Below are 23,632 nucleotides of genomic sequence, written 5' to 3'. Positions count from 1 at the left end.
CTTTCCGCACTTCCTTGCTGACAGAACTTAGGACCAGTGCAAACACTCCATTGGCAATACTAATTCGAAAATTGGGATGCACTGCCTACGCTGCATGCTTTACACAAGTGCACACAGAAGGTGTACATGAGTTCGTCCCTTGGACCCCCCCCCTATGAGAGGTAGGTGACGATAAGGGTCAGGAATTGTGAAGCATAGCACACTTAAACTAGTATTGACATCACACAGGGCACTTTATTTACATTATTCAGCAAAACTCAGCTGTTTGCAACATAAACTGCGTTTCTCTTAAATACAAACGAAATAAACTGTTTCCAGATTCATAACACTAATTTGGTTCAAAACCAAACAATACAACATTCCAAACAAAAAAGCCTTGGCAGTGTTCCAAGGACTCGTGAAACGATACAAAATGGGAGGCACGATCAGAACAGCAAGTGGTGGATAACCTGCTACGCTGAATCATTGAGGTTCACGTGGAACTCCGCGCGGTCAAAGACCAGCTTGCGTGGCTTGTCCAGGGGCTTCCAGTTGACCTTGTGCACCAGGTCAAAGAAGCCGGTGCCCACAGACATGGGCACGCCCAGGATGATGCTCTCGCTCACCCCCGAGATCTCGTCCGTCTGTCCGTAGTAGGCGGCGTCAAACAGGTGGTCGGCCGTGCGCTCAAACGAGGCCAGCATCAGGGCGCTCTCCTTCATGCGCGCCAGGCCGTGCCGGGTGATGCCCAGCACCTCCCCGCGGAAGGTCATCAGATCGGCCAGCAGCATCAGGTGCCGGCGGTCTACGCTTATCCCGTGGCTCGCCATGGTGACCCCGATCTCCCGGATGATGGTGGCCCGGGCGGCCTCGATGCCCAGCGTCTTCTCCACCTCGGAGGTGTTGTTGGACGACGTCTGGGTGCCCTTGACGCCGTAGGTGGCGATGACGTCCCGCAGGCCGTCCCCCTCCACCAGGAGGCGGTAGCGGGTGCCCCCGAATGAGTCGTCGGCGTGGATGACCGCCCGGGAGCTGCTCGGAATGCCCTTGATCACCACGTTGGGCAGCTGCTCCATCAGCGTCTGCACTGCCTGGTACAGCGAGGTCTTGCTGGTCGCAGAGGGCCGGACGGTGAGCAGGGACGCTCCGATGGCCCGGATGTTCTGGGCCTTGATGCGGAGCTTGGACGTCGCGATGGAGAGGCAAATGGTGTCCACGGTCACCTCCAGCTGCAGCAGCCGAATGCGGTCCAGGTCTAGCTTGACCAGCACAAAGCAGTCGTCGGGAAGGAACACTTCTTCCAGGTACTCCGACACTTCCCCAAGCATCGTCTTCTCAATGCGCCCTTTGACACGCCGCGCATACTCTGCGTCTTTGTCGTTCATCAGGGCAGCAGTGATGATGGGCGTGCTGATGTTCTGCAACACAGGGATCAAGAGGGTCACGAACATTGGAGTGTGAAGGCTTAGCAGGCCCACAAATATTTGTGAGCAGGTTTTCAAATGCATTGTTTCCAACCATACGCCTGTGCAAATTCTGGCCATACTGAAGCAGTGCACTGATAGTTTCGTTCAACCTTTGCTAGCTGTTCCCTAGTGCAAATAGAGTTATTCGAAAGTCCCATGTTTCCCCTCAAAATAGACCTCACGGTAACTGGAAGAAATGACTCATTTTTTTGCACGAAACCCTGCAAAGCTGACTTAGCCCTGTGCAATGACTTTCTGCTGCAGCCGTGTGGTATATTTGTATTCGCAACACTGTGATATACCAATGTAGGCCAACTTGTGCTTACACTTTCACCATTATCACCATAATCAGTCTACATTTGCTCACTGCAGGATGAAGGCCTTCCCCATAGAGTAGACTGATCATTGGGAGGTTTTAGCTGAACACTACACCAGCATGCCCAGACCCTTTCCTGGTGGGGGAGTGCTGCTCATATCTGGGAGACCCTTGCTAGTAGGGTTGTACCAGTTTACTGCAGCTTCCCTGGTGCCTGCTGTTACACCTTCCAGACCAAGCAAACGTCAAGGACAAGTAATCAGACTAGTTGTAGTCAATAAGAAATTTAAAAAAAAAAAAAAAAAAAACAGAACAGGGGTGGCAGCCGAATTTACTGTACTGTGTTTGGCAGAACATTTACAGAGCCATTGTGCTACCAATAAATAAGATCACAAGACTTCACTGCAGCAACTTCAACTGGGACAAATTTCACTGCTGAAAGCTGTGCAAGCTCCCCCAAGAGCAAAGTCGTGTAACCTGTGTGGAGTGCATGCAGTAGCTGGCAGGCCACAAGGTGCAATGCCAGGGACAGAATTAGCCAAGACCAACAACTTTCTTTTCGGTTCCTAGAACCTAAGCAGGGCTTGTTTGTCACCTGTTTAGAGGGAGTGCCACCTACCTTGCTGGCATTGATGATTTCCTTGATACGGGGAACACCCTGCGTGATGTTCATGGAGGCCACTCCGGCAAAGTGGAAAGTCTTCAGGGTCATCTGCGTGGCGGGCTCCCCGATGCTCTGTGCACACACGGCGCCTATGGCCGTGGCGGGCTCCATCATTGCGCGCATGTACTTCTCCCGGCAGACGTCAAAGAAGCTGCGTAGCTGCGACGCCGTCAGCCGCTTGAGCTGCTTCAGCACTGGCAGGCTTTTCTCTGCCACCCGGTACTGCGTCTGCGTCTTGCCGACTCCCTCGGCGTAGGCGGACAAGAATTCCCCCAGGTCGCTGCGGAAACTCTCCCCGCACGCGCTCATGGCCTTACCGCCCAGGTACTCGCCAGTGAGCTGCAGGATCCCTTCCCTGTCCAGCGTGGGCTCCTTCTTGTACGGGTTTCGAGCCCGCATCATCTCCAGGACACGACAAAAGTCGACGGGCGTGTCCTCCTTGCCCTCCATGGAGGCGGGGTCGAGCCCATCGGCGCCGTAGCAAAACTGGACAATGTCGCCACACGAGTTGCGCACCGACCGGTCGTAGTGGCAGCAGAGGTCCTCGAGGGACTTGACCAGGCGGCGCTGCATGTAGCCCGTCTCGGCCGTCTTCACCGCCGTGTCCACCAGCCCCTCCCGGCCGCCCATGGTGTGGAAGAAGAACTCAGTTGGGGTCAGGCCCGAGTAGAAGCTGTCCTCCACAAAGCCCCGGGCCTGAGGGGAACGGTCGTGCTTCTCAAAGTGGGGCAGCGACCGGTCCTCGAAGCCGTTGGGCACGCGGTGGCCACTGATGGCCTGCTGCCCGACGCACGCGATCATCTGGCTGATGTTGATGAAGGAGCCCTTAGAGCCGCACACGGCCATGATGAGCGGGCTATTGGTCTTGTGCAGTTCACGCAGGCAGGCCTTGCCGGCGTGGTCTCGCACAACGGAGAGCTCCTTAAGGCACACTGCCTCGAGGGTCTCCTCCTCGTTGCAGCCAGGCTGGGCCTGAAGCTTGCCGCTCTTGAGCTGCTGGATGTACTCCTCGCAGCGGGCATAGCCAGCGCTCACCAGGTCCTGCTTGGCCTTGATCAAACCCGCGCCCGGCGTCACGTCTCCAATGCCAATGGAAAAGCCCCGGTTCTGGATGTAGTACGAGGTGAGACGCACGAGCCGCCACATGGCGTCGGCGGCATACTGGTCGCCGTAATCTCGGAGGAGGACATAGAAGATGTTGTTCTTGGAGCCAGAACCCATGGTGCCCTTGTCCATGGTGCCAGCAAGCAGCTCGCTGTTGCGGATGAGAATGTAGGCGTCGTTGACGCACATTTCCTCGTTTGAGGTGTACGACTTTCCTTTGGCCCTCAGGCACGCCTGCACGGGGCTGGAGCGAGACGGTCGCATTATCAGGCTGAAGATCTGCTTTCCCGTCCACAGGCACACGGGCTTGCGAATGGCTGGCGGCGGAAGCTCTACCTGCATGGTGGTGTCCTTGCCTGCAAAGAAGGTAGACGCAGTTACCACATGTCGCCAGGTACACTTATCACTGCACACAGGGCATATTTGTACTGAACACTTTTGGCTTCAGCATTGCACAAACAGCCTTTTTGGGAGCAGATGGAAAATCTTTTACACCTGCTTTGTGGCCAACCTTGTTAAGTGTAGGCAGGAGGTTACTGCTACTGCCCAGGAGTCCCGGTACGCACAATGCTTTTCACTGCTGCCCGCTAGGTCAGCCCAGCTTCTCTGCAGTGAGTAATATTGGCAACTGCACGCTCTAAGGCAAGTTTGCCACCAAGGCTCTCAGTATCAGGGTGTCTACCAAGTTGACATTTTTGAATTCCCTGAGGTTTCCAGGTTTTCCCTGAGCTTTTGATAAGTCCCCTGAGTGACACAGAACGCTGTTTTACGTCAACACGGGCTGACATCACTTCACCAGTTGCCTTCACCATATTGGCCTCGAGGACATATCGTGGCGCCATCTACGAGTGACGTCACTTGTAGGACGCCGAATCGTGTTGTCGTCTGCTACAACAGATTTCCCGTGCGTATGCGGAAGCGTGTTTTTTTTTTGTTGTGGCCACCGTCTCGCCCGCTCCTTGTGGATTACCAAAAAATTTGTTTGTAAACCAAACAATTTGGGCAAGCAATCAGCGACTCGCTTGTTCCCGGCGACACCGCCGCGTTTAGGTAGTTGCTACTATCGCGACCCACAGCTCTTACATACGCAGCCAGCTAACGCCAAGGACGATGCAACTGTGCCGAGAAAAGTACGCTGTAAATTCATTATGAAGTACTGGTGACGGGACATGTATGTGCAAGCAAACACCTTGTAACAGCGACGGAAACGCGTCGCTCACTTATCTCACCGCGCGAACTGCTCGTATTGCCTGGTAAATGAATGACGCGAGAACGGTGACCAGATTGCCTCGCCGCACATGCTTAAAAGTATTGTTATGGTCTGCAGTTTGGCTTAATCAGTGCCTATTTCCCCTACGATGTTTTTATAGTCATGCCCGTATTTGTTTAAAGGAGCCATGAAGAGAAAATGCAAGTTGGTTTTATTCGAAAGATTTCGTGTTTTATAGTGCCCCCAGCGCTTGTCCGGATACAAACGGTGCTTTATTCACTGAGAAATTAAACAATTTAGGTTAAAATTTTGATTTTCCCGCTCAATCGTGCGTTTTCGTGGTCCCAAGTGTCATCACGGGAACCGACCGCACTGCAGCCTAGAGTACCTTCATTCACGCATCCGCCGTACAGGGTAGAGACACGTAACGCTGGCGCCGCCATGTTCGGTTGCTCGCTCGCCGCCGAAGCAAGTCATTGTGTCAAAACCGCGCTAAAATTATCGCCGCAACGCGGTTTACTGAAGAAGTTTGAGTCATATTGTCTGTTTCGCGTTGCTAGGTCTCGTGGGAAACGAAAAGAATAACGCGTTGAGCCCGTTGGCCCAATTGCGGCGGCACGGGACCGTTCAAAGGTTGTCTCCACCCTGTAGCGGTGTTGGTTTGTTCCCGCGTTTCTTTACGTTCCGTAACCTAGATGGCGCCACCATACCGTGGCAAGCGTTTGGTTTGTTTTTGCCCGCATTTAAACCTGGCTTGTTTTTGTTCTGGGAGAAAATATTCGTTCCCTGAAACAGTGCTCGCTCGACAAATGGGGTCACGTAAGACACCGTTGCTTGCGTCAATCGGCCAGTGTCGTCTGAGACAACCCCAAGCCCCATAGTGCTGTGCAGCTAAACCAAAGCATGCTGTGCGCAGTACGAACAGCAGAACGCATCAGTACTTCTATGTTTACATGTGCTTTCGTAACTTCCACTGTTTGTCCCATCATTCCTATTGCTTTGTAAAGAATGTGCCCTAAATTTAAGCGCAAATCGCTCGTTCGTCTAGTTTGTAAGCTCTACCTAATTTGCGTCTGCTTCTGCCAGCCTCCGCCAATCGCAGAGCTTAGCCCATGTGACATCACAGGTTCTGTTGCGGGAAATGAGCTGGTGGGTCGCATGACCATTCCCGTTTTTCCTAATTATGTAGCTTATTTGAGCGAAGTTTACGTTAAAAGTGGTGTCAGTATGATTCTAACGAGACAATCTTTTGAATGAACCAAACTTGTATTTTCTCTTCATGGCTCCTTTAACGATCACTGCCGTAGCCTGTACTCTGCACGGCTGATGCTTACTTTTCGCGACTTGTCCGCAATGTATGAACGGTATGAAAGGGAGTTTTTAACACCTTCGAGCGGGTTCGGACAAGGCTATACAGCCGAACACAGGTATATCGAATTATTGTCTATATCGAACTCATGAATTATCCCCTTGAAAATTCAGTGTAAAAGTATAAAAATTCGTACGTTTATATCGAACGGTATTTTTTCCGACATTGGGTACTATATCGAACGCCGCGCGAGCTGAAAGGTGCTCTTCGGCGGTCGCTGCACCCCCAATTTCCGCGGTCGCTTAGTGCCTTCGCCGAAACCCGACAGGGACAGAAGCCGGGGCCTCGGAGCGTCACACTTGCCTTCTCATGGATAACTGCTCGGCCAACCAAACCACCTGAGAGCTCGACAACATCGAGCTCAAGTTTCTGCCTTCGAACACAACAGCCAATCTGCAGCCGCTCGACCGCTCGACTAAGTCGTTCAAGCTTGGGTACAGGAGGCGACTCCTCGATAGGCTTTTGATGAACCTCCGCGTGGGTACCGAGCTTAAAGTTGACCAGCTGGGGGCCATACACATGATGAGGGGTCCCTGGAACAGCGTAAAGCAGAACGTGACGAACTGCTTCCGGAAGGCAGGCTTCGTGACGGCTGAATTTTCGGAAGCTTGCGAAGACGGCGACAACGACGAAGAGGGCATAGACGACACGTTTCGCGAGCTGTCGTCCCTTTTCCCGGCTGCTGTTCCAGCCGGAGTTTCTGCCGGCAACTTCGTGAACGCTGACAGCAATGTTTAGGCTGTTCCAAGCACCGGTGACGAGAATATCGTAGCTGCGGTTGGAGGAACTCAGGCTGATAGCTCGGGTGGCGAAGATCGTCCGGACGAGGATGCGGCTACACGATCGTACCCCACCGGTGAACTGGCGGCTGCGTTCAGCTTCATTCGACGTAGTTGCGGCGACATGGAAAGAACTGGGCTGTCGCTCCTGGATATCCTCGAGAAGATCGAGACCAGCGTCTTTATTTCCATATACAGGATGAAGAAGCAGGCCAAGATGAGCGATTTCTTTTTACGCAAATAATGCATCCTGTTGCGTCGTTAGTGTGGAATGAGTTGTCATTCATGAATGCGCGGATCGGTAAGCAGTCGTCCACCACAGGTGAGGTCTCAGAGCCCATATTTTTTATATCGAATTTTTCATATATCGAACTATTTCGCGATCCCCTTGGAGTTCGATATATCCGTGTTCGACTGTATTTAGTTTTCATTAGGTGTTCGGCATGGTAATTTATAATTGCAGCGTGTTTTGTATGTTTACAGTAAGCCGGCATTTCTCAAGCATCAATTTCGAAACTCACGACTTCTCACAGAAGGCGAGGCTGCGTACGAGGCGAAACACGTCGTTAATGATTTCGGGTAATGGGGATATTTAGAATAGGAGAACCGAGCGTTTGGGGCCCCCAAGAAGTTAGAGGAACCCAAACGCAACACGCGAGTGCGCGACGGGAGGACCTTCGCCAACAGCTCGCAGCCGGCTTCGGATGCACGTAATCGTATGTTGGGAACTTCAGGCTTGGCGTCGCAGCAGATATTTCATCGCCGTTAGAGTTGCGAGTGACAGTCCCTAACAGAACGTTTCACCGCGCTGGGAACTCTGTAAGCGCGGTGATTTCCGTTAAAGCGATCGACGATCAAGATACCTGCACGGCCTCGGTCGATTCTTGCGCGCATGCATAGCCATCCTTCGGCCGCTCGCCGCACCGTGCGTGAACGGGCCGGTGCTGCCGGGACCGACCTCCGCGGCCGGTCGGCGTAAATCGCGGCAGATATTTGAGCATCGCTTTGAAAACCACAGCTGATGACACTACCTATCAGAATTTTTCATCACACTAACATCCACTTGAACCAATCTGGGACTTCTTTTCCACGACTTGTGTGATTTTAAAAAGCGGCGACAAGTTGTTGCTGCCGCGACCTGCGTCGGTTCGAGCCGCACCGTCGGCTGTGCGGGCAGGCACGGCGGGTGCGTGTGCTTCTGCGAGCAGTTAACGCTTCACGATTTCCTGTTTTATACATTTCTTGCAAACAAGGGAAATCTAGAAACTTCACTCGGCGATCGTCTTAGTACACATTGTTGATCGGGGAAACGAGCCGCTGCTTACGCTTCGGTCGTATGCGTAATACACCACCACGCTCATGGTGTTTACGGATAATCTACCACAGTTGACACGGTTATACAGTCACCATTATGTCGAACTGCGCTTGACGCACTGAGAAGTAACTTCAAACGAAGGAAATTAACACGAAAATACTTTTAGAACGCGCTTCCTAAGCGAAGGGTCATGCGCTGCAAGCCAACTACGCAGCAAGATAGGAACGGTGATCCTACAAGTGACGTCAAAACGATCGCAGCGCCGGCCTATCCAGTGGTGGGCCTCGCGGCCAATAAAAAGCACCTCATAAAATAAAATGTGACATAATAAAGTTTTAATGCTAACCAGTAACTTTTATTTCATTAAAAAAAAAACATAACAGAGTGGTAGCAAAATTCACAGTGAATAAAATATCGAAAAAAAAAAGAAGGTAAAACCGCACTATCGTGTTGTCAGCTCGCACTCAATGCCTCAGTGCTGTAATTGACTGCTTCAAAGAGCTTATTTTGGTTCGGATGAGGGACACCTGCATCTTGAAAACCGTCAAGTTATGTGCCCTTTAACGCCGCCATACTGCTAGCATCAAAGCGCTGCGCAGGATGAGCGGGAAGAGTTTACTTGGGATTCACACTGGAAATCAGAAACACCTCAACCACAACTCGCTACGGTGACTTCACGCAAGTTCTTCTGGCGCGCAGTGAAAGCTATAGTATATGAAGCCGAAACATGCTTTGCTTTTCTACGCAGCGGAATATAGTGCCGGCTTACAGTTAAAAGTAACTCTTAAAACAGGGCACAATGTCTATATTCGATACTTAAGGGGGGAATAGGTCTTTAGGACCAAAAAACTGCCCGAAAAAGCAATTTTTGAGGTATCACTTTTCTCTTAATTTGCACAGTTCTTCCTCCAAAAATTCCATACGTGGAACAGTACCAGGTACTTATAAAAGCCACAGAGGCCCGATTTCAGCAAAGAAATAATTCTTTTCCCATTATTCCCCACTTTTTCTCCACGATTGGTATCACAGTGATACAAAATTCTCAAGAGGTACATCCCAGCATGTAGTGCAGCTAGGAAGATCATTTCTTTTGCGCTGTGAAGCTGAATGTTTCAACCATCCGATAAGGGAAGCAGATTTTGCATTATGTGTTTCAGTAGTTGTTTAATTAGCATTATTTGTAATTGTTTAGCAGGAGTACTTCAAACGTAGACGTTAGAATTGACATAAATGTGTATGTGATTGCAAAACAAAAAAACTGCTTCCCACATTTCATTGTCCACAACTTCTGGTATCTATTCATGTCTTGCTGGTAATCATTTGTTGAATAGTTTTTTTTCTATTGTTCTCAAGAACAATCAAGAAATTTTTTTTATTAACTCGGAAACTAGTTGCCTCACATCAAAACTAATTAGATATTTGAAATCAGCTAAAAAAACCACACACCCATAAAGGTTCGTCAAAATTGGTTGGAAAGCAAAAGAAAGTTTCTAAGACCAGTGTGCCCCCTTAAGACGTATTTTGAATGCAGTTGCAAACTTTTAAAGTTGAAAATTAAGGGAAGTGTGTTTTTTTTATTACTCCAGATTCACAACTCAAAGATTCGCAACGTGCGTCAACTAACTAGAAAACACAGTAGATGGTGCCAGGTGTTCCAGCATACCATAGGATTGAAAGCTACTACTGCCCTTGCTCCTGTAGACTCCCTTACGCTGCCACAATAAGCTATCACAGCATGCAACGTTATCTTCCGCCTTTCAGGAGTCTGGCAAACACGCCAGAACACAAGGGGTCAGAGGGGGAGGGGGGGGGGGGGGGTGACTTGCAAGCTGTATGGAGCAAGTTCTCACAGGAACCAGTGACTTCAACTGGCGCCATCAGCGACGGCTCCAGAGGGTTGTCCACTTTTGACTTGCTGTTACGTGAGCCAGCATTGCCGTGAGTAAAGCACGTTGTTGGGCTAGTTGGTGTTCCATGATAACAATAAAACTGCGCAAAAGGACGGGACGGAAGAAGAGGACAACAAACCAGGCGCAGTTTTTTCGCTTCGCTTCCGTGAATTTCGCTTCCTTTATAAAGTAGAGCTAATTTCTCCTGTTAGAAGCACAAATTCCACGATTTCTCCCAGAGTTTTTCCAGACTATTCAAAATCCCTGAGAATTCCTGGTTTTCCAGGTTGGTAGACACACTGAGTATAATCTTGGCCAATAAAGCGTAAAGGTGTCTAATAAATTTCGCTGCTAAAAGGTAGCTCACCAACAGAGAGGGTGGCATTTAGGATTATTGTGCACCCAAGGATCACAGTAAAGCAGCAGTAATTCCCCTGTATACTGGGTGCAGTGCACAACTTTAAGAAGGCTGGACAAAAAGGAGACGGTAATGGCCACCTTATCAGTACCTGGGGAGTTCTCCAGGCTGTACAATCAAACAGTTCATATCAACAGAGAAAGGGACGAATGTGCTGTCATAAATACACTTAATGAGATAACAGATGCTTAATGAATGCCTCAGTGACAGTCTTAACATGAATCAATGGGGGCCCAGTGCCGACAGAGAATGGTGACTAGCTAAAAATAGTTTTAGAACGAGCCGTTCAGACACTGTCCTTACTCGTACAGAAGTCAGGCTAGTTAGTTGGCACTCTGGAATGGCATGGTGCAAGCGGTAACGTAGGACACAGCAAAACCTGGTTATAACAAATGCTCCCGAAAAGGCCTCCATTCCCTCGAGGCAGTTTGTGGGAGCCCCCGTCTTGATTTCAGGGCACGAGAGAGCATGCGGAGGTGTGTACCAGCCAGCATGCAGGAGGCCAGCTGGGAGGCCTTGGCCCTGTCCAGGAAGACGTCCTTCTGGGTGACCAGGTAGCCGCCCGTGATGAAGTCCTGGATGGCGGCGATAAGGGGCTCCCCGTTGCGGGGCGTCACCAGGTTTGCCCGCGTCCCCATCAGCACCAGCGCTTCGGCACGGGCCTCTTCCGTCTGGGGCAGGTGCAGGTTCATCTCGTCCCCATCAAAGTCGGCATTGTACGGCGTGCAGACGCACTCGTTGAACCGAAATGTCCGATGAGGCAGCACCTGAAAAGAGCAGCAAACAAGCATTCCACATGGTGTTTCTCCTGCTCGGCTGGTGACAGAGGCTTCAAAGGACACAGAGGAAACTAGGTTGGGAGGGGGAATGGCTGCGCAAGAGGTTGGTCATAGTATGCAGGTGCAAAGAACAACACAGAACTGCAGGCCGTGGTAGGGGTCAGGGCAGATAGTAGTGAAAAACTGTAGCATTCAGCCAAGTTTCTGTTAGCATGTAGGCACGCACTAAGGGGTCGGTAAAGGGTCAATCAAGACTAATTTTAAGGCTCCTTAAAAAAATACTCTAAAGGTCTGTTTAGAGGCGGAAAGTGAGGACCGTTCATATCCACATACTATATTTTCCGGTGTATAAGTCGCGGTTTTATTCTAAAATTTTCGTTGGCGCATCTTATCCACTGGTGTGACTTATGTATGGAATAAATCCGGTATGTGGCGGCCACGCGTGGTCCGCACTCGAAAAGGTGCCTGTGTGCTGCGCGATGTCAGCGCTCGTTAAAAGACACAGCTCTATGTTCTAGATGAATAAATTATTTGTTAGCGAGTTGGAGGAAGGTTTCGATGGGTTTGCCTAAACTCCGTCTGTAAGTACATGCCATCTGTGTGTATCAATAAACCATTTTTGAGAACTTAGTTCTATCTAGACTTTGGACGGTAGATGCACGTGTCTAGGACTACTTACCAGGGGATGCTGTCAGAGGCGGCGGCCGCCGCAACCATGTACTTTCGCCGCACTTTCAAACGAACTGATCCTCTGTGAGTTTACCTGATTAACAAGTGCATTTTGTACACCAGTGCGTCTTATACACCGGTGCGACGTATATACGTGTTTTTTTTTCCCCGGAAAAAATGTCGTTTTGAGGGGAGGTGCGACTTATACAAAAGTGCGACTTATAGACCGGAAAATACGGTATGTAAATAATAAAGCAATTGGGAGGCTGGCACACACATGCGCACATGCGCAAGTTCTTCACTCAGAGCCGGGAGCCTATCAGATTGGGCGGTAAGAGAGGAAGGCAGTGCACCTTGGCCCTGTGTGCCATGATGCTGAGCTTGTGCAGGGAGGGCTGCCGGTTGAAGAGCACCACGTCGCCGTCGCGGAGGTGGCGCTCGACCACGTCGCCCAGCTTCAGCTGCTGGGCCAGCTGCTCACGGTTGCCATAGCGCAGGTAGCGCTTGAAGCCCGAGTCGCGCGACTCCAGGAAGTTGGCCCCCGGGTGCACGTCGCAGCCGTTGCGGATCAGCTGCCGCATCACGTCGATGTTGTGCTGGGTCACCCGCTCCGGGTACGTCAGAATCTTGGCTACGTGCACAGGCACGCCAACCTGTCCGCGGGGAAGCAGAACACGCACGCCTTCAGCCACCTCCACCCTGCTGAGCAGGCAAAGAGGGGCTCTGTGGGCGTCAGCAGCACACACGCAGCACAAGGAAATTGCACGGTTCTTGATGATTATAGGTTTGTTCAGCCACGAGAGCCGAAAAGCAGAACTCAAGGTGTAAGAAAACTATTTATTGGCGATAAAGCCTGCTCCCTAACCGTGCCCTGCCAGATTCCATGCACGAGCTCTCGTTTCTCACTACTGCCTCGCCTTCTTCGTGGTCGGAGGCGGCAGTGGGCCAAGAGATTAAACAGTTTAAATGGCGCAATGCCAGTGAGGGGCACAACAAAACAAAACAAATTAGAAGTGGAGTTTAATTTTTTTTGTTAAATAAAAGTGGTGCTAAGTAAAACTACGAAAATCGAAGAGGTAAAAGCAAAGTGGTTTAAAAGTTAGCACGCCTGGTGTATAGGGCCAGGTTGTGACTGTGTGATATGAAACAAGGTGTGCGTGTAAGAGCTCAAGTTTAGGGCATGCATTGTTCCGTATTCTCGTGAATCAAGTTTTGCTAGAAGCTTGCATTTTGCGTAGTGCATCACATGCGACACACTGGAAAGCTACAGATTTAATTTGACACAGGATTCCTTTAAGTGGGCTGAATTCTTGTACACACAGAAGTTTCAAGTTTAACATGCCCCATCAACACAGCATTTCAAGCTATACGTAAGCAAAGCATTTGTCCTTTGCCTCACGCAATTCCCCTCAAACATGCAGTAGCAACTCATCCAACTGCCAACCTTTAAATAACCTAATCTGTGATATGTTCAGCAGCACAAACACCCTGAGTCATTACACAGTGGTGAGTACTAAGAGTGATATTAAACTGTGGAAGGGTTGTGATGCATCCACAGGCATATTTTTCTCAAAGCATGTATGCATCCTGAGAAAAAACAAATGTGACTTGGAACTGCTGCAACTACACTATGGCCACCATGGCTGTGCTTGGTTCCTGTTGTCACAAGGAGGGCTGACACGATAGACTTATAATCGTGAATTTCGAGGCCCATGAGATCCACTTTTGAAATGCAATGCCAAGATAGAGAAGCGTGGACCTTCAGGCTGGCTACAACTTTCAGTCAAATTTTAAAATTTCCAAATTTTGAGGGTTTAACGTGTTGAAGCTACACCGTGGCTATGAAGCGCACCATAGTGGAAGGCTCCGGATCAATTTTGACAACCCAGGGACCGTTAACACGCGCCAAAATCTCAACACGTGGGCATTTTCACTTTTCGCCTCCACCTGAAAAGCGCCCACCTCGACTGGGATCGAACCCACGTCCTTGGGCTCGGCAGTGCAACACCTAAGCCACTGCACCACCCCCGCCCCGCGGGTCTTTTGGCCAAGTGACTTGCACTCATCAGGCCACGCCAGTTACTTCCTAATGCTCTGATAGGTCAACAGGCCCACTCACCTCGCCATCGTTTCGGACTGGCGAGTGCAAGTGCGAGCCCCACGCGCAGTGAACCCCGCTCACCACTCACGAGTACGAGCGCCACTCGTGTGCGAGTCCCACTCACCACTCGCGAGAGAGCTACTCGCGGGGAGCCCCGCTCACCAGTGCGCTCGTGCTACTCGCACCATTTGCTGGACTTACCACAGTGTTCGCCACTATTGCGCTTGTACTCGCTGTTGGCTATTCGTCGCAGGAGCCGCTTGCTGTGATGGTTGTTAATGGCGAGATTGCTTTTAGCTTCGGAAATATGTCGTCACTGAGCTCCCGCTATGGGGCACCCTAGAATTAATTCTCTGTTGGCGTGTTGATTTACAAATATGATTTGGATGGCCTTGTGACGCCATAATGCACTAATACTCTTCATTTGCATGACTCATGGAGGGTTTGCTGCATGCGAGGGGAAAAGAGTGGTAAGCGAGTTGTGGAGGGCACGTAGTGAGCAAGAGCATGAGTGAGTGCGAGTGGGGACGGCGAATGGTGAGCATGAGTGAGTGCGAGTGGTAATGGCGAGTGGTGAGCATGAGTGCGAGTTAGTGCGAGTGGTGAGGGTGACTGGTGAGCGTGAGTATGAGTGAGTGCGTGAGGAAAAATATATTTTTTCTGCCTGAGTGTGAGTGAGTGGCACCCAGTTTTGCTGAGGTATGGCTCTGATGCAGTGTACTTGAGTGATGATGTGAATCAGTCACCATATGTTCCACACTATGCCACGACTCTACCTCTCTAGTGCCAACCAGTGTGATTGGGCGCTCTACTCAAGAACACCCACACACCTCGTCGATGCGCAGGTTGGGGTCGGGCGAGATGACCGTGCGGCCCGAGAAGTCCACCCTCTTTCCCGAGAGGTTTCCCCTGAAGCGCCCGTGCTTTCCTTTGAGCCTCTGCACGAAGCCGCGGGTGGGCTTCTTGGGCTGCATGTTGAGCGGGATGCCGCTCGTCTCGCTGTTCACGTACAGCGCGCACTGCAGCTGCAGGAAGTCCCAGTCCTCCATGATCATCTGCATCTTGGCGCCCGACGTGCGGTGCTTCTGGATCACGTCGTTCAGGAAGATGATCTCGGTCAGCTTCACCGTCACGTCGTCCTCGTTGGTGCCGGCCTTCAGCTCGGACACCACCGACGGCCGGATGCACAGCGGCGGCACCGGCACGCGCGTCAGCACCAGGTCCTCGGGCCGGCCGCAGCGCGCGTCCATCAGCAGCAGCGGAACGTCTTCGTCCGGGATCCGCCGCAGCAGGGCGTGCACCACCAGCGGGTTCAGGCTCTCGCTCGTGATCTTCCCCATCACCGCGTCCAGCTCCGCGTTGTGGCTGCGCGCCTCCTCGTAGTCCTGCAGCAGCTCCTTGATCACGGCGTCGTTCTTTTTGTGTGCCTTGTACCGCTCGTGCACGAACTTGAGCAGGCTGCACTTCTTCACCTGGCCGTTGGCCGCGCCGCAGTAGACGCAGGTGGCCTGCTTGCGGCAGATCTCGACGATCTTCTTGTGCAGCGCCTTCTTGTTGAGGAACGACAGCGAGGGCCGCTGCACGAGGTCGATGAAGTGCGCGCGCTCAGTCGCGGGCAGCATGACGCGCGCGCAGGACTTGCATATGGCGTGAAGAATGTTGTGGACGGCTCGGAAGTAGCCGATGTGGAAGACGGGCATCTCCAAGTTCACCTGGCCGAAGTGGCCGACGCAATCGGTGAGCCCCTTGCCACAAGTGTCGCACTTCTTGTCCTTCTGGCTCGTGCCCAATTTGTTGTCGAGCACGCCATAGGCGACGGCTTTGTGCAGAGAGTCTCGTTGGTAAAGGTTCTTGCTGACGCATTGCACGTGGCTTAGTTGCTGGATGTCGCTGGCATTCAACACGCCGAAGCTGATGTGCCCGATCTTCATCGAGGTGTCGGCCTCGCGGAACTGTTCCTTCACCATCTTGGCAGCCGGTAGAAGAGGAAACAGGAGGCTATGAAGAGAACGTCTCTCGGCAGGAGGTTTACATCAAACTTGATTATTAACTAAGAGTCCTTACAGTTAACGTGTAAAGTGCACTTTAAGAATAAAAGTGAAAAGACGCTGACACTACAAGCATCTACAGACCAGCCCATGCCGGTTCTCTAGCTCTTTAAAAAGAAAAAATGGCAGCGTTCACGCGTGTTTGTAACACTGTGCAAGCTGGTTCGAAACTGCGCCAAATTTAGCGCGAATTTAGCGATCACACAAAAAATTCAACAAAATTTGCGTTAAGTTTGTAGAAATTCAGTGCAAGAGCCCAATAACATTTCATTAGAAACAAAGCATATACATTCGTACGCTGTGTCGCCCGCAACTCGTTGCCAAGGCGATTATCTATGCTATCGAGGTTGGCTACCTCCGCCGTGAGCCGTCCTTGCCACTTATCAGTTTTCACCAGTCCTCTGAGTTGTTAGGCTGTCTCAGTGAACTGACCTTGCCTTCTAGTCCTCACTACGTGCACCTAGTCGTTTTTGCCCTTCGATTCTCTGCAGCGTCAACCATACCGGTCAAGGAGTCCCTCACGGCGAAGCTGCTCGCCATTTCGTCGTCAAACCGAAACTGCGCGGCGCGGCCGTCTGCTTCTGCGCGCGGGGCCCGTGAACGATTCAAGTTGTTCTCCACAGTGCCCACCAAAAGGTGACTCTTACTCAAAGCTTCACGGCTCAAGTCACTTTTTTGTTGCTCTTAATTGTCTGTTACTACTGAATGTAATGCAAGGTGTACAGGTGCCGCCATAAGTAACTGGGACAAGGATTTGTAAATATTACCGAAATATTTCTCTCACTGGCTTTATTACAGCCGTTACCGGTTTACAGGAAGCTTTTTCTATTAGGGAGGACTTCTTTAAACGCACACCAATGCAGCCAGAAATTTTCCGGAAGAAGAAATTAATTTAAATTTACGAGACCGTGTTCCATTCTCTTTTGACGGCGCCTGTGCAAGTTGATTTTTTTATTGTAACAAAAACCCCGGTGTGTGTAAGTTTCCACAACGCGGCACTCGCCTTTATTATGACTTGCGCCTTTAAATGATGTTTCACCGTGTGCTTAATACCTGCGCGAGAGACTAAATGCTACCGTATATTTTCTTTTTCAGAACGAAACTGAGGTCTCACAAGTGCAGTACTGCTCGTGCGAGCTTTGTCTCAGCACCTGGCACATTGCTGCATAGCTCGAGCCAGTCGTGCGGTGAGTGCAGTATGTGCGCATATACAATACGGTATCAGAAGAGCATGATTAATGAAAAGCTGAAACTACGTAGCATGAAGTTCGGCCACGTCGAAGTCGAAATCGGGCCGTGTGCTACAAAGCGGAAAAGTTGTTGAACGGCCGACGCGCTATATATACGTTGGAACCATAATTTCCACTTCACGCGCGCCCTTTATCTCCTTGTTTATCTCGAGGTTTTATTGCGAGGCGCAGATTGCTTTGCACAGGGACGCTATCTCTCAGTGCAGAGTGCACCCCTCTCCGCTGTTCTCTTCTCCATTCACACTTTGTCCGCAAGGCGCGGCGCCTAGAGACATGCAAATAATTGGCGTTCGCTTCGTTTGCGCAAGGAGATTGTAGGCTGTATAACTACTGCCGTATCTCATTTTCAACTTGAGTATCTTTCTCTGCTTTGTTATCTTATGGCATTTCAGTTAACCGCTTGGCACCATGCACGGCTCAAATTGTTGGCAAGTTAGTCAACATTTATATATTAAATCTACTTTGTGCAGTCGAGTGATGAAAGAAACCTGCCGCTATTGTACTGCATATTGGATCCCGACTGAAAGTTATTTTACACAGCCCATTATAAACGCAGCGTCATCTTTCACTTTTTTGTTTTACAAAGCTAGCTAAACGTGCTGTCTGGAAAAAGTGGGTCCACCAGGCTAGTAATATTTTGTGCACCTTGACTGCTTTTTCAACACACATCTAACTGGGATCGCACACAATGCAGTGCTTGCAAAATCCAGACTTACAGAAATCCAGACTTACAGATGTTGCTAAAAGTCTAAAAAATTCAACCTAAGGAAGGTTCCAATGCCATCCACTAGCAACCAAGCCTGACATTCAGCTGCAGTCGTAGTACTATTAGCAAAGAGCCAAAGTGGGTGTGGTTCCTCAGTCTACGAGGCCAAGTGATGACTTGCTGGTCCCCGAGACCAGTAGTTGCCATTCCACTAAAACTGGGAGCAGCAAAATATATAGGCAATGGGTAAGAAAACAAACTTCGCTATACCAACTTACAGCACATACCCATGCTACAACCAGTCGGTTGGTAGGGAGGTTTGGAGTGCCATCCGGTGTCACGAATTTTCAACTGACCAAGGACAATCTAGTGTGAAAAAGAAAGACTGCTCCTTACCAACACATCGTGTGCTCTCATGTCCACGATTGGCGAAGGAGGAGTAACAGCTTCGTGCACCATAATAGACACACCAGCTTCCCTTCTTGCTGGCTTGCATAGCCACATTTCGCATTTCATGTACTTGATAGCTTAATTTCTTATGGCAAGATCAACTGTCGTGTGGATTTTTTTGTTATTGTGCCAAAGCTGTAGCCCCACTATGTTCACAGCTAGCATACACACATTCAAAAACATTCCGCGCATTCCCTATAGTTTGCAGGGAAGATTCCGCTGAAGCTACAAACCTCCCCAAGGAAATGGGGAGGGGGCCTTGAAGACGATACACCCTGCATTAATTTTGCAATGTTGAATGGGGTCTCGGAGATAGAATCTCATCTTTTGACCTGTCTCTTTCCTCCTCTTTGTGGTTATTTGTGCCACCTATGTGCTTCGATCGCATTCATTTAGCAATAAAGGTGTGCATGTGTTCCCACAAACGAAGAGACATATCTTTGAGACACCTAATTTAGGTGAAATGGCAGATGGCAAATACCACAATTCTAAAAGCTAGACCAACCAAAGAATTGCTTTTTTGTACTTGGCCTGAAACCTGCAGAGCCCAAGTATAGCCCATCTGCATTTGCATAAAACAATTGCAGTCATGAGAGCATAACCATGCAAAACTATTTCATGTAAAAAACACGAAATCCAAACATTGGTTGCTACACTAGAAGTAACATGCTAATATGTAACATCATTTGTAAATAACACTGAAATCAGCTCCAATAGGTGTACAAAATATGCCGCAGCAGAAGCAGCTAAGAGTGACTAGCGGTGAGATGACAACAAGCAGATCGTTACAGCATATCAGAATACTACTACAAATTCCAACTTCTGCATGTGGCTCAAGAATTTGTCAGCTGTTTCTAGTTCTTCACAGAAAGTACATTTCTTATTCAGGCAATTGGCACATAAATGGTTTATGATGAGCGTAGCCCACCACGACTGGTAACGTCATTTCAGTGGTTTGTGACAAGGATAGGCGTCTCCTCGCACAATTCAATGCACCGCAATGCGCCAACAATACTCAGTACTACCATTTCTTGTATTATATCCTTCTGTACTAACCTCAATAACGCATTTTGTAAACCAAACATTTATTGAATAAACCTTGAATATGTTTTCCACACTTCCAGCAGTCAAAATCATGCACGAGGATGGTGACACACTCCTTCCCCGTTTACCAATATTTAGAAACGATAATCCTGTTAAGCCACTGGCTGAAACTTTTTTTTTTTTTCAAGAAAGTGCCAATAAAGCACCAAAAGACAGTGTATGTATGTGTAAGTGCTTGTTTTATTGTTTTAAGAAATGCCGAATTCCTTACCTTCAACTCGCCAATGTGTAACAGGTGGGAATATTTATCACGAATAAGCATTTACCATTGTAATAATTCATCCTGAATTGTGCTTTGCACGCCTACTTTTTGACGTGCCGGTGACGTTATCTTTGCCCATTTTATTTACCCAGGTGCTTTAAGCCATGTGCATAAACACGGACATTTCAGAATGATTTTTTTTTTCCTGCAGACTTAATTTGTTTCCAACACCTAAGCTGGATTGTCAGGCCCTTATCTCTGTAGCAGAGAGGATAACAAGGCCATGTGCGTCATGACATGGCCGTTTCGAGCACCGCGCCGGTGACGTCGCAGCGGAGCTCTGCCCTTATCAGTCACAGGGCACGCGTTGACAGAGGCTGAAAAGCCCCTCACAAGTTTACAGCTGACGAGCACGATCAGTGCACGTGCGACAAATGTTTCGCGCGTGTACGCAGCCACCGCACTGATAAGACAAAGTGGGGCGTCTCTCCCACTCGGCCCCCAGTTTGTTTGTTCTCGGCCGCGCGTGGCGCCTGCCACCCCCTTCCCGAGGACACGGAAGTTGTGAAAACAGCCCAGATTTGAATGCCCGACGCGACTCGTTATGTCCGTAGCATAGGTCACTAGTCACACCATTGCATCATGTCCGAAACACGTGTTGGATAACAGAGGTTTATGCAAGCGTGGAGAGAGTGCAAAGCGCACACTTCGAAATATTCAGCATGCCTGGTTTTTAACGGTGAGCCTATGTCAATGAGAGAGATCAATTCATGCCACAGAGTGTGCTGTAAAACTGTCTCACAGACATAACACCTGATGAGGACGCTTGCTTGTCAGCAGTTGGCACTGAAAGCTGTCTGCTTGAATTTGGGGACACAAGGTAAAAATTGATGGTGTGTTAAAAGCCGTGAGCACAACTGGTTAGACACCCATGCCTTGCTTGCAGCTCGCTAAATACCAACTCACTCACAGGCAGCGAGTATGTCGTGCAGGCCTGCACTGACACGACGTCACGGTTTTCCAGAAGACCATGTCAGTGGCCCCATCGAAAAAACTACCGTTTCTGGTTGCCACATTGCACCTGTTACACTTCCTCATGTTTCGAGGCTTCCACGTAATCAGTGTAAAACCTCCTATTGATAGGCTGCTATTGTGTAACTTATCGTGTGGCGTGTGTGACCTCCGTAAAGATCAGTATATTCACGCTCCTTTTGTTTCCAGTGATGGCATCCATTCCGTACACAATGCACACCACCATGGATCTGCACAAAAAGCTCACGGAAGAGCAAACAAAGAACGTTGGGGTCATCTTTGAACCGCCAACTAGCAGTAAGTACAAACACTCCAGTGCTTTCTACAACACAGCCATGATCAGTATTTTTATGCTTTTGATGTTTTTTGTTTTCTTGCCATACAGTTCAATTCTGTTCCCCCTCCAACCTAGTTCAAGCCACTTTTAAAGAAAGTAAAGCCATCCAGTTGTTAGCTCAGAAAACAGGTTTTGAAAATTGCTGTCCTCTACATTTACACAGTTTTGAGATGCTGTACACAAATTTGAAGCTACTAAAGTGCTCAAAAAAGGCAAAAAGGGCAGCAGCTGTTGCTCACCGCTCCTTACAGAAAATAAGTGCCTGCTCGTAATTTGGGTGTGACATCACTGTTTTGAGATTAAGATGCAACAGTAAATCAGAATGCAACACCGAATCATCAGATTTCAATTCCGAGTGTGATCATCAGTTTTGTGGCTTTCAGAGACATTTCTTAAGGTGCACTGCTGGTCAGAAACACTGCTTTGAATGTTTTCAATATAACTATAAATTGCATAACTAGAAAAAAGGCTGGGCCATGTTGATTCTAGTGCCAAATAAGGTGTGAACCTGATTTCTGCTATTGAGGCTTTAATTCTGAGTCACAATATGCAACTGAATTGTGAAATGCCCATTCTGGCCTTGCAGGCAAGAAAAATAAATTGGTCCACCACCTCAGTGCTAAGTTTCACATTCAACTCCCCAGCTTCCTGGCTTTCATATGTGCGCTGGTCCTAAATTTTGTAAGCGATATTGGTCAATATAGGTTCCTACATCACTCGAGAAACACTTGTTGCTACTGACAGTTAAAATAGCACCAGTTCTCTCCAAGCAGACCATTAAAAAAATGCGCAGTGTGAAATGAATACAAGTTTCACTGCAAGATGCAGGCACTCTAAATAAAGGCTGTTTCTTTTTTTATTTTTCAATCTGGAAGACTGCTGTGCACCAATTAATTTTTAGGAGGCATTTTCAAAGCCTGAATGTGCAAATGGTTTTATTTTGTTATGAATTATTTTTGGTATTTTAGCTGCCTGCCAAGTAATCTTTTTGCGGGTGGAAATATTTTTACTACAGAAATTATTTCGTCTAAGAACATTTAATAACTGGCATCATTTGAAAGAGCGTCCACTTTTACACATTTTAGTGTGCTGCAGCGTAAGCTAATCTGTAATTTGCAGCCAGAAAAGAAATGTGTCTTTTTTTTTTTTTTTTTTGACACATGAAAAATGAACAAACTCGAGCCTGTTCCACCTTCTTGCTGCAGCTGTGGAGACGACACTGCCCAAGTACAACCCCAAACTTATGAACAGCATCTGGGGCCTGTACAACCGCTATGCACCACACTCTTTCCAAAAGAACTGCGAAATCCCCTGCTGCTCCATGCCCGGGATGGCTGGCGTCGAGGACAAGTAAGACCGCTTTCAGACATCCCTTGCACACATAGTACACTTTATTTTCCTTGAAGTAGTAGGTATAAGTGACATAAGTTGTCGTATATGCAGTAGTTCAGCTTAGTAGTCCTGCTAAGTGAATGTATCCTCTACGCATTGAAGCTATGCCTGAGTATGGACTAACTTAGATCACCCTGGACCTTTAAAGCCCGTCGAAATGTCGGCACGTGGCCTAGTTGTTGATGTCGATCAGAAAACCAGCTCCGGGAGTCATACCCACAACTTCATGTTCAGTGGTACACATCAAAGTGAACATTTTGCGTTATCTGAAATGCTAAAGGCAGCTTTGTATTGTATGATACAACAGGAAGGTCTCAGTAAGCACTGATGCTACAGGAAATTGGCATGACAGTGTTTGTGAGGCCACACAACGATGAGATAAAGGAATCCAAAATTCGAAAAAAAAAAAAAAAAAAGAGCACAGGTTACTAATGTGTCCCTTTCCACCAACTGCAGGTCTTTTGGATTGTCCCTCTGGAACCGCCTGCACTGAGGTAACTGCTGCCAAGACCCTTTGTGCTAACATACTGTTAGTAAATGACTGGGGGTGGGCTATGGAAAATGCAAATTGCTGCCTGTGCTTGTTGAAAACATTTCCAGGAGCCTAGGAGAATGTTTAGACTGCTTTAATAGCGTGCAGAAATAGTAAACAAGCAATGCCTTGGTTTCAGCTCGTTTATTTACTCCTACGTGGCCTTTTTTTCCCGTCTTTTCAGCCTGTGGCTCTGAACACCCGGTAGCAGAAAGGAGCATCAATACACTCACAAAACAGGGATCAACTTATGGCCTTTAGGTTGTGGTACAATGTGATGTAGCTGAAATAGAAAATAAAGTATATTTCTTTTTTACTTTGTCAGTTTTGTGTTGCCACCATGAAGGGACACTTATCATCTGTAAGGAAGCCTTTGGAAAAAAAATTGAGGTAATAATAATCAATCTGCAATGATTTAGCATGTCTTAAATATATATCAAAAGCTGCTGTGACATGTATTTATGGGGGTGGTTGTTTTGCTCAGCTAGAGATTTGGCATTGAACATTCAACTTAAGTGTGA

The 23,632-nt window shown here is 48.8% G+C and overlaps 2 protein-coding genes across 3 annotated transcripts; one reads left to right on the top strand and one right to left on the bottom strand.

The window, feature by feature from the left end:
* Window positions 1–214: 214 nt before the first annotated feature.
* Polr3a (RNA polymerase III subunit A) lies at window positions 215–16,318 on the bottom strand. Its single transcript, XM_077702335.1, has 5 exons — window positions 14,889–16,318; window positions 12,311–12,610; window positions 10,994–11,276; window positions 2,381–3,885; window positions 215–1,397 (listed from the first exon to the last, which is right to left on the bottom strand). Exons 1-5 carry the CDS (start codon window positions 16,023–16,025, stop codon window positions 453–455), a joined length of 4,170 nt encoding a protein of 1,389 aa, XP_077558461.1. The 5' UTR covers window positions 16,026–16,318; the 3' UTR covers window positions 215–452.
* Window positions 16,319–16,480: 162 nt separating this feature from the next.
* Window positions 16,481–23,427, top strand: LOC144173975 (uncharacterized). Of its 2 annotated transcripts, XM_077702367.1 has the most exons (6): window positions 16,481–16,742; window positions 17,202–17,293; window positions 21,040–21,147; window positions 22,393–22,537; window positions 23,036–23,073; window positions 23,296–23,427. In XM_077702367.1, exons 3-5 carry the CDS (start codon window positions 21,042–21,044, stop codon window positions 23,070–23,072), a joined length of 288 nt encoding a protein of 95 aa, XP_077558493.1. In that variant the 5' UTR covers window positions 16,481–16,742; window positions 17,202–17,293; window positions 21,040–21,041; the 3' UTR covers window position 23,073; window positions 23,296–23,427. The 2 variants fall into 2 exon arrangements, with proteins under 2 accessions (XP_077558493.1, XP_077558492.1); XM_077702366.1 differs by lacking the exons at window positions 16,481–16,742; window positions 17,202–17,293 and adding an exon at window positions 20,334–20,557.
* The last annotated feature ends 205 nt before the right edge of the window (window positions 23,428–23,632 follow it).

The sequence above is a fragment of the Haemaphysalis longicornis genome, unplaced genomic scaffold, assembly GCF_048455015.1.
Source record: "Haemaphysalis longicornis isolate Haplotype H1 unplaced genomic scaffold, Haemaphysalis longicornis Haplotype H1 scaffold_3, whole genome shotgun sequence".
Taxonomy (NCBI): Eukaryota; Metazoa; Arthropoda; class Arachnida; order Ixodida; family Ixodidae; genus Haemaphysalis; species Haemaphysalis longicornis.
The sequence above is the reverse complement of the archived record's forward strand: the minus strand, read 5'-3'. Positions and strand labels throughout refer to the sequence as shown.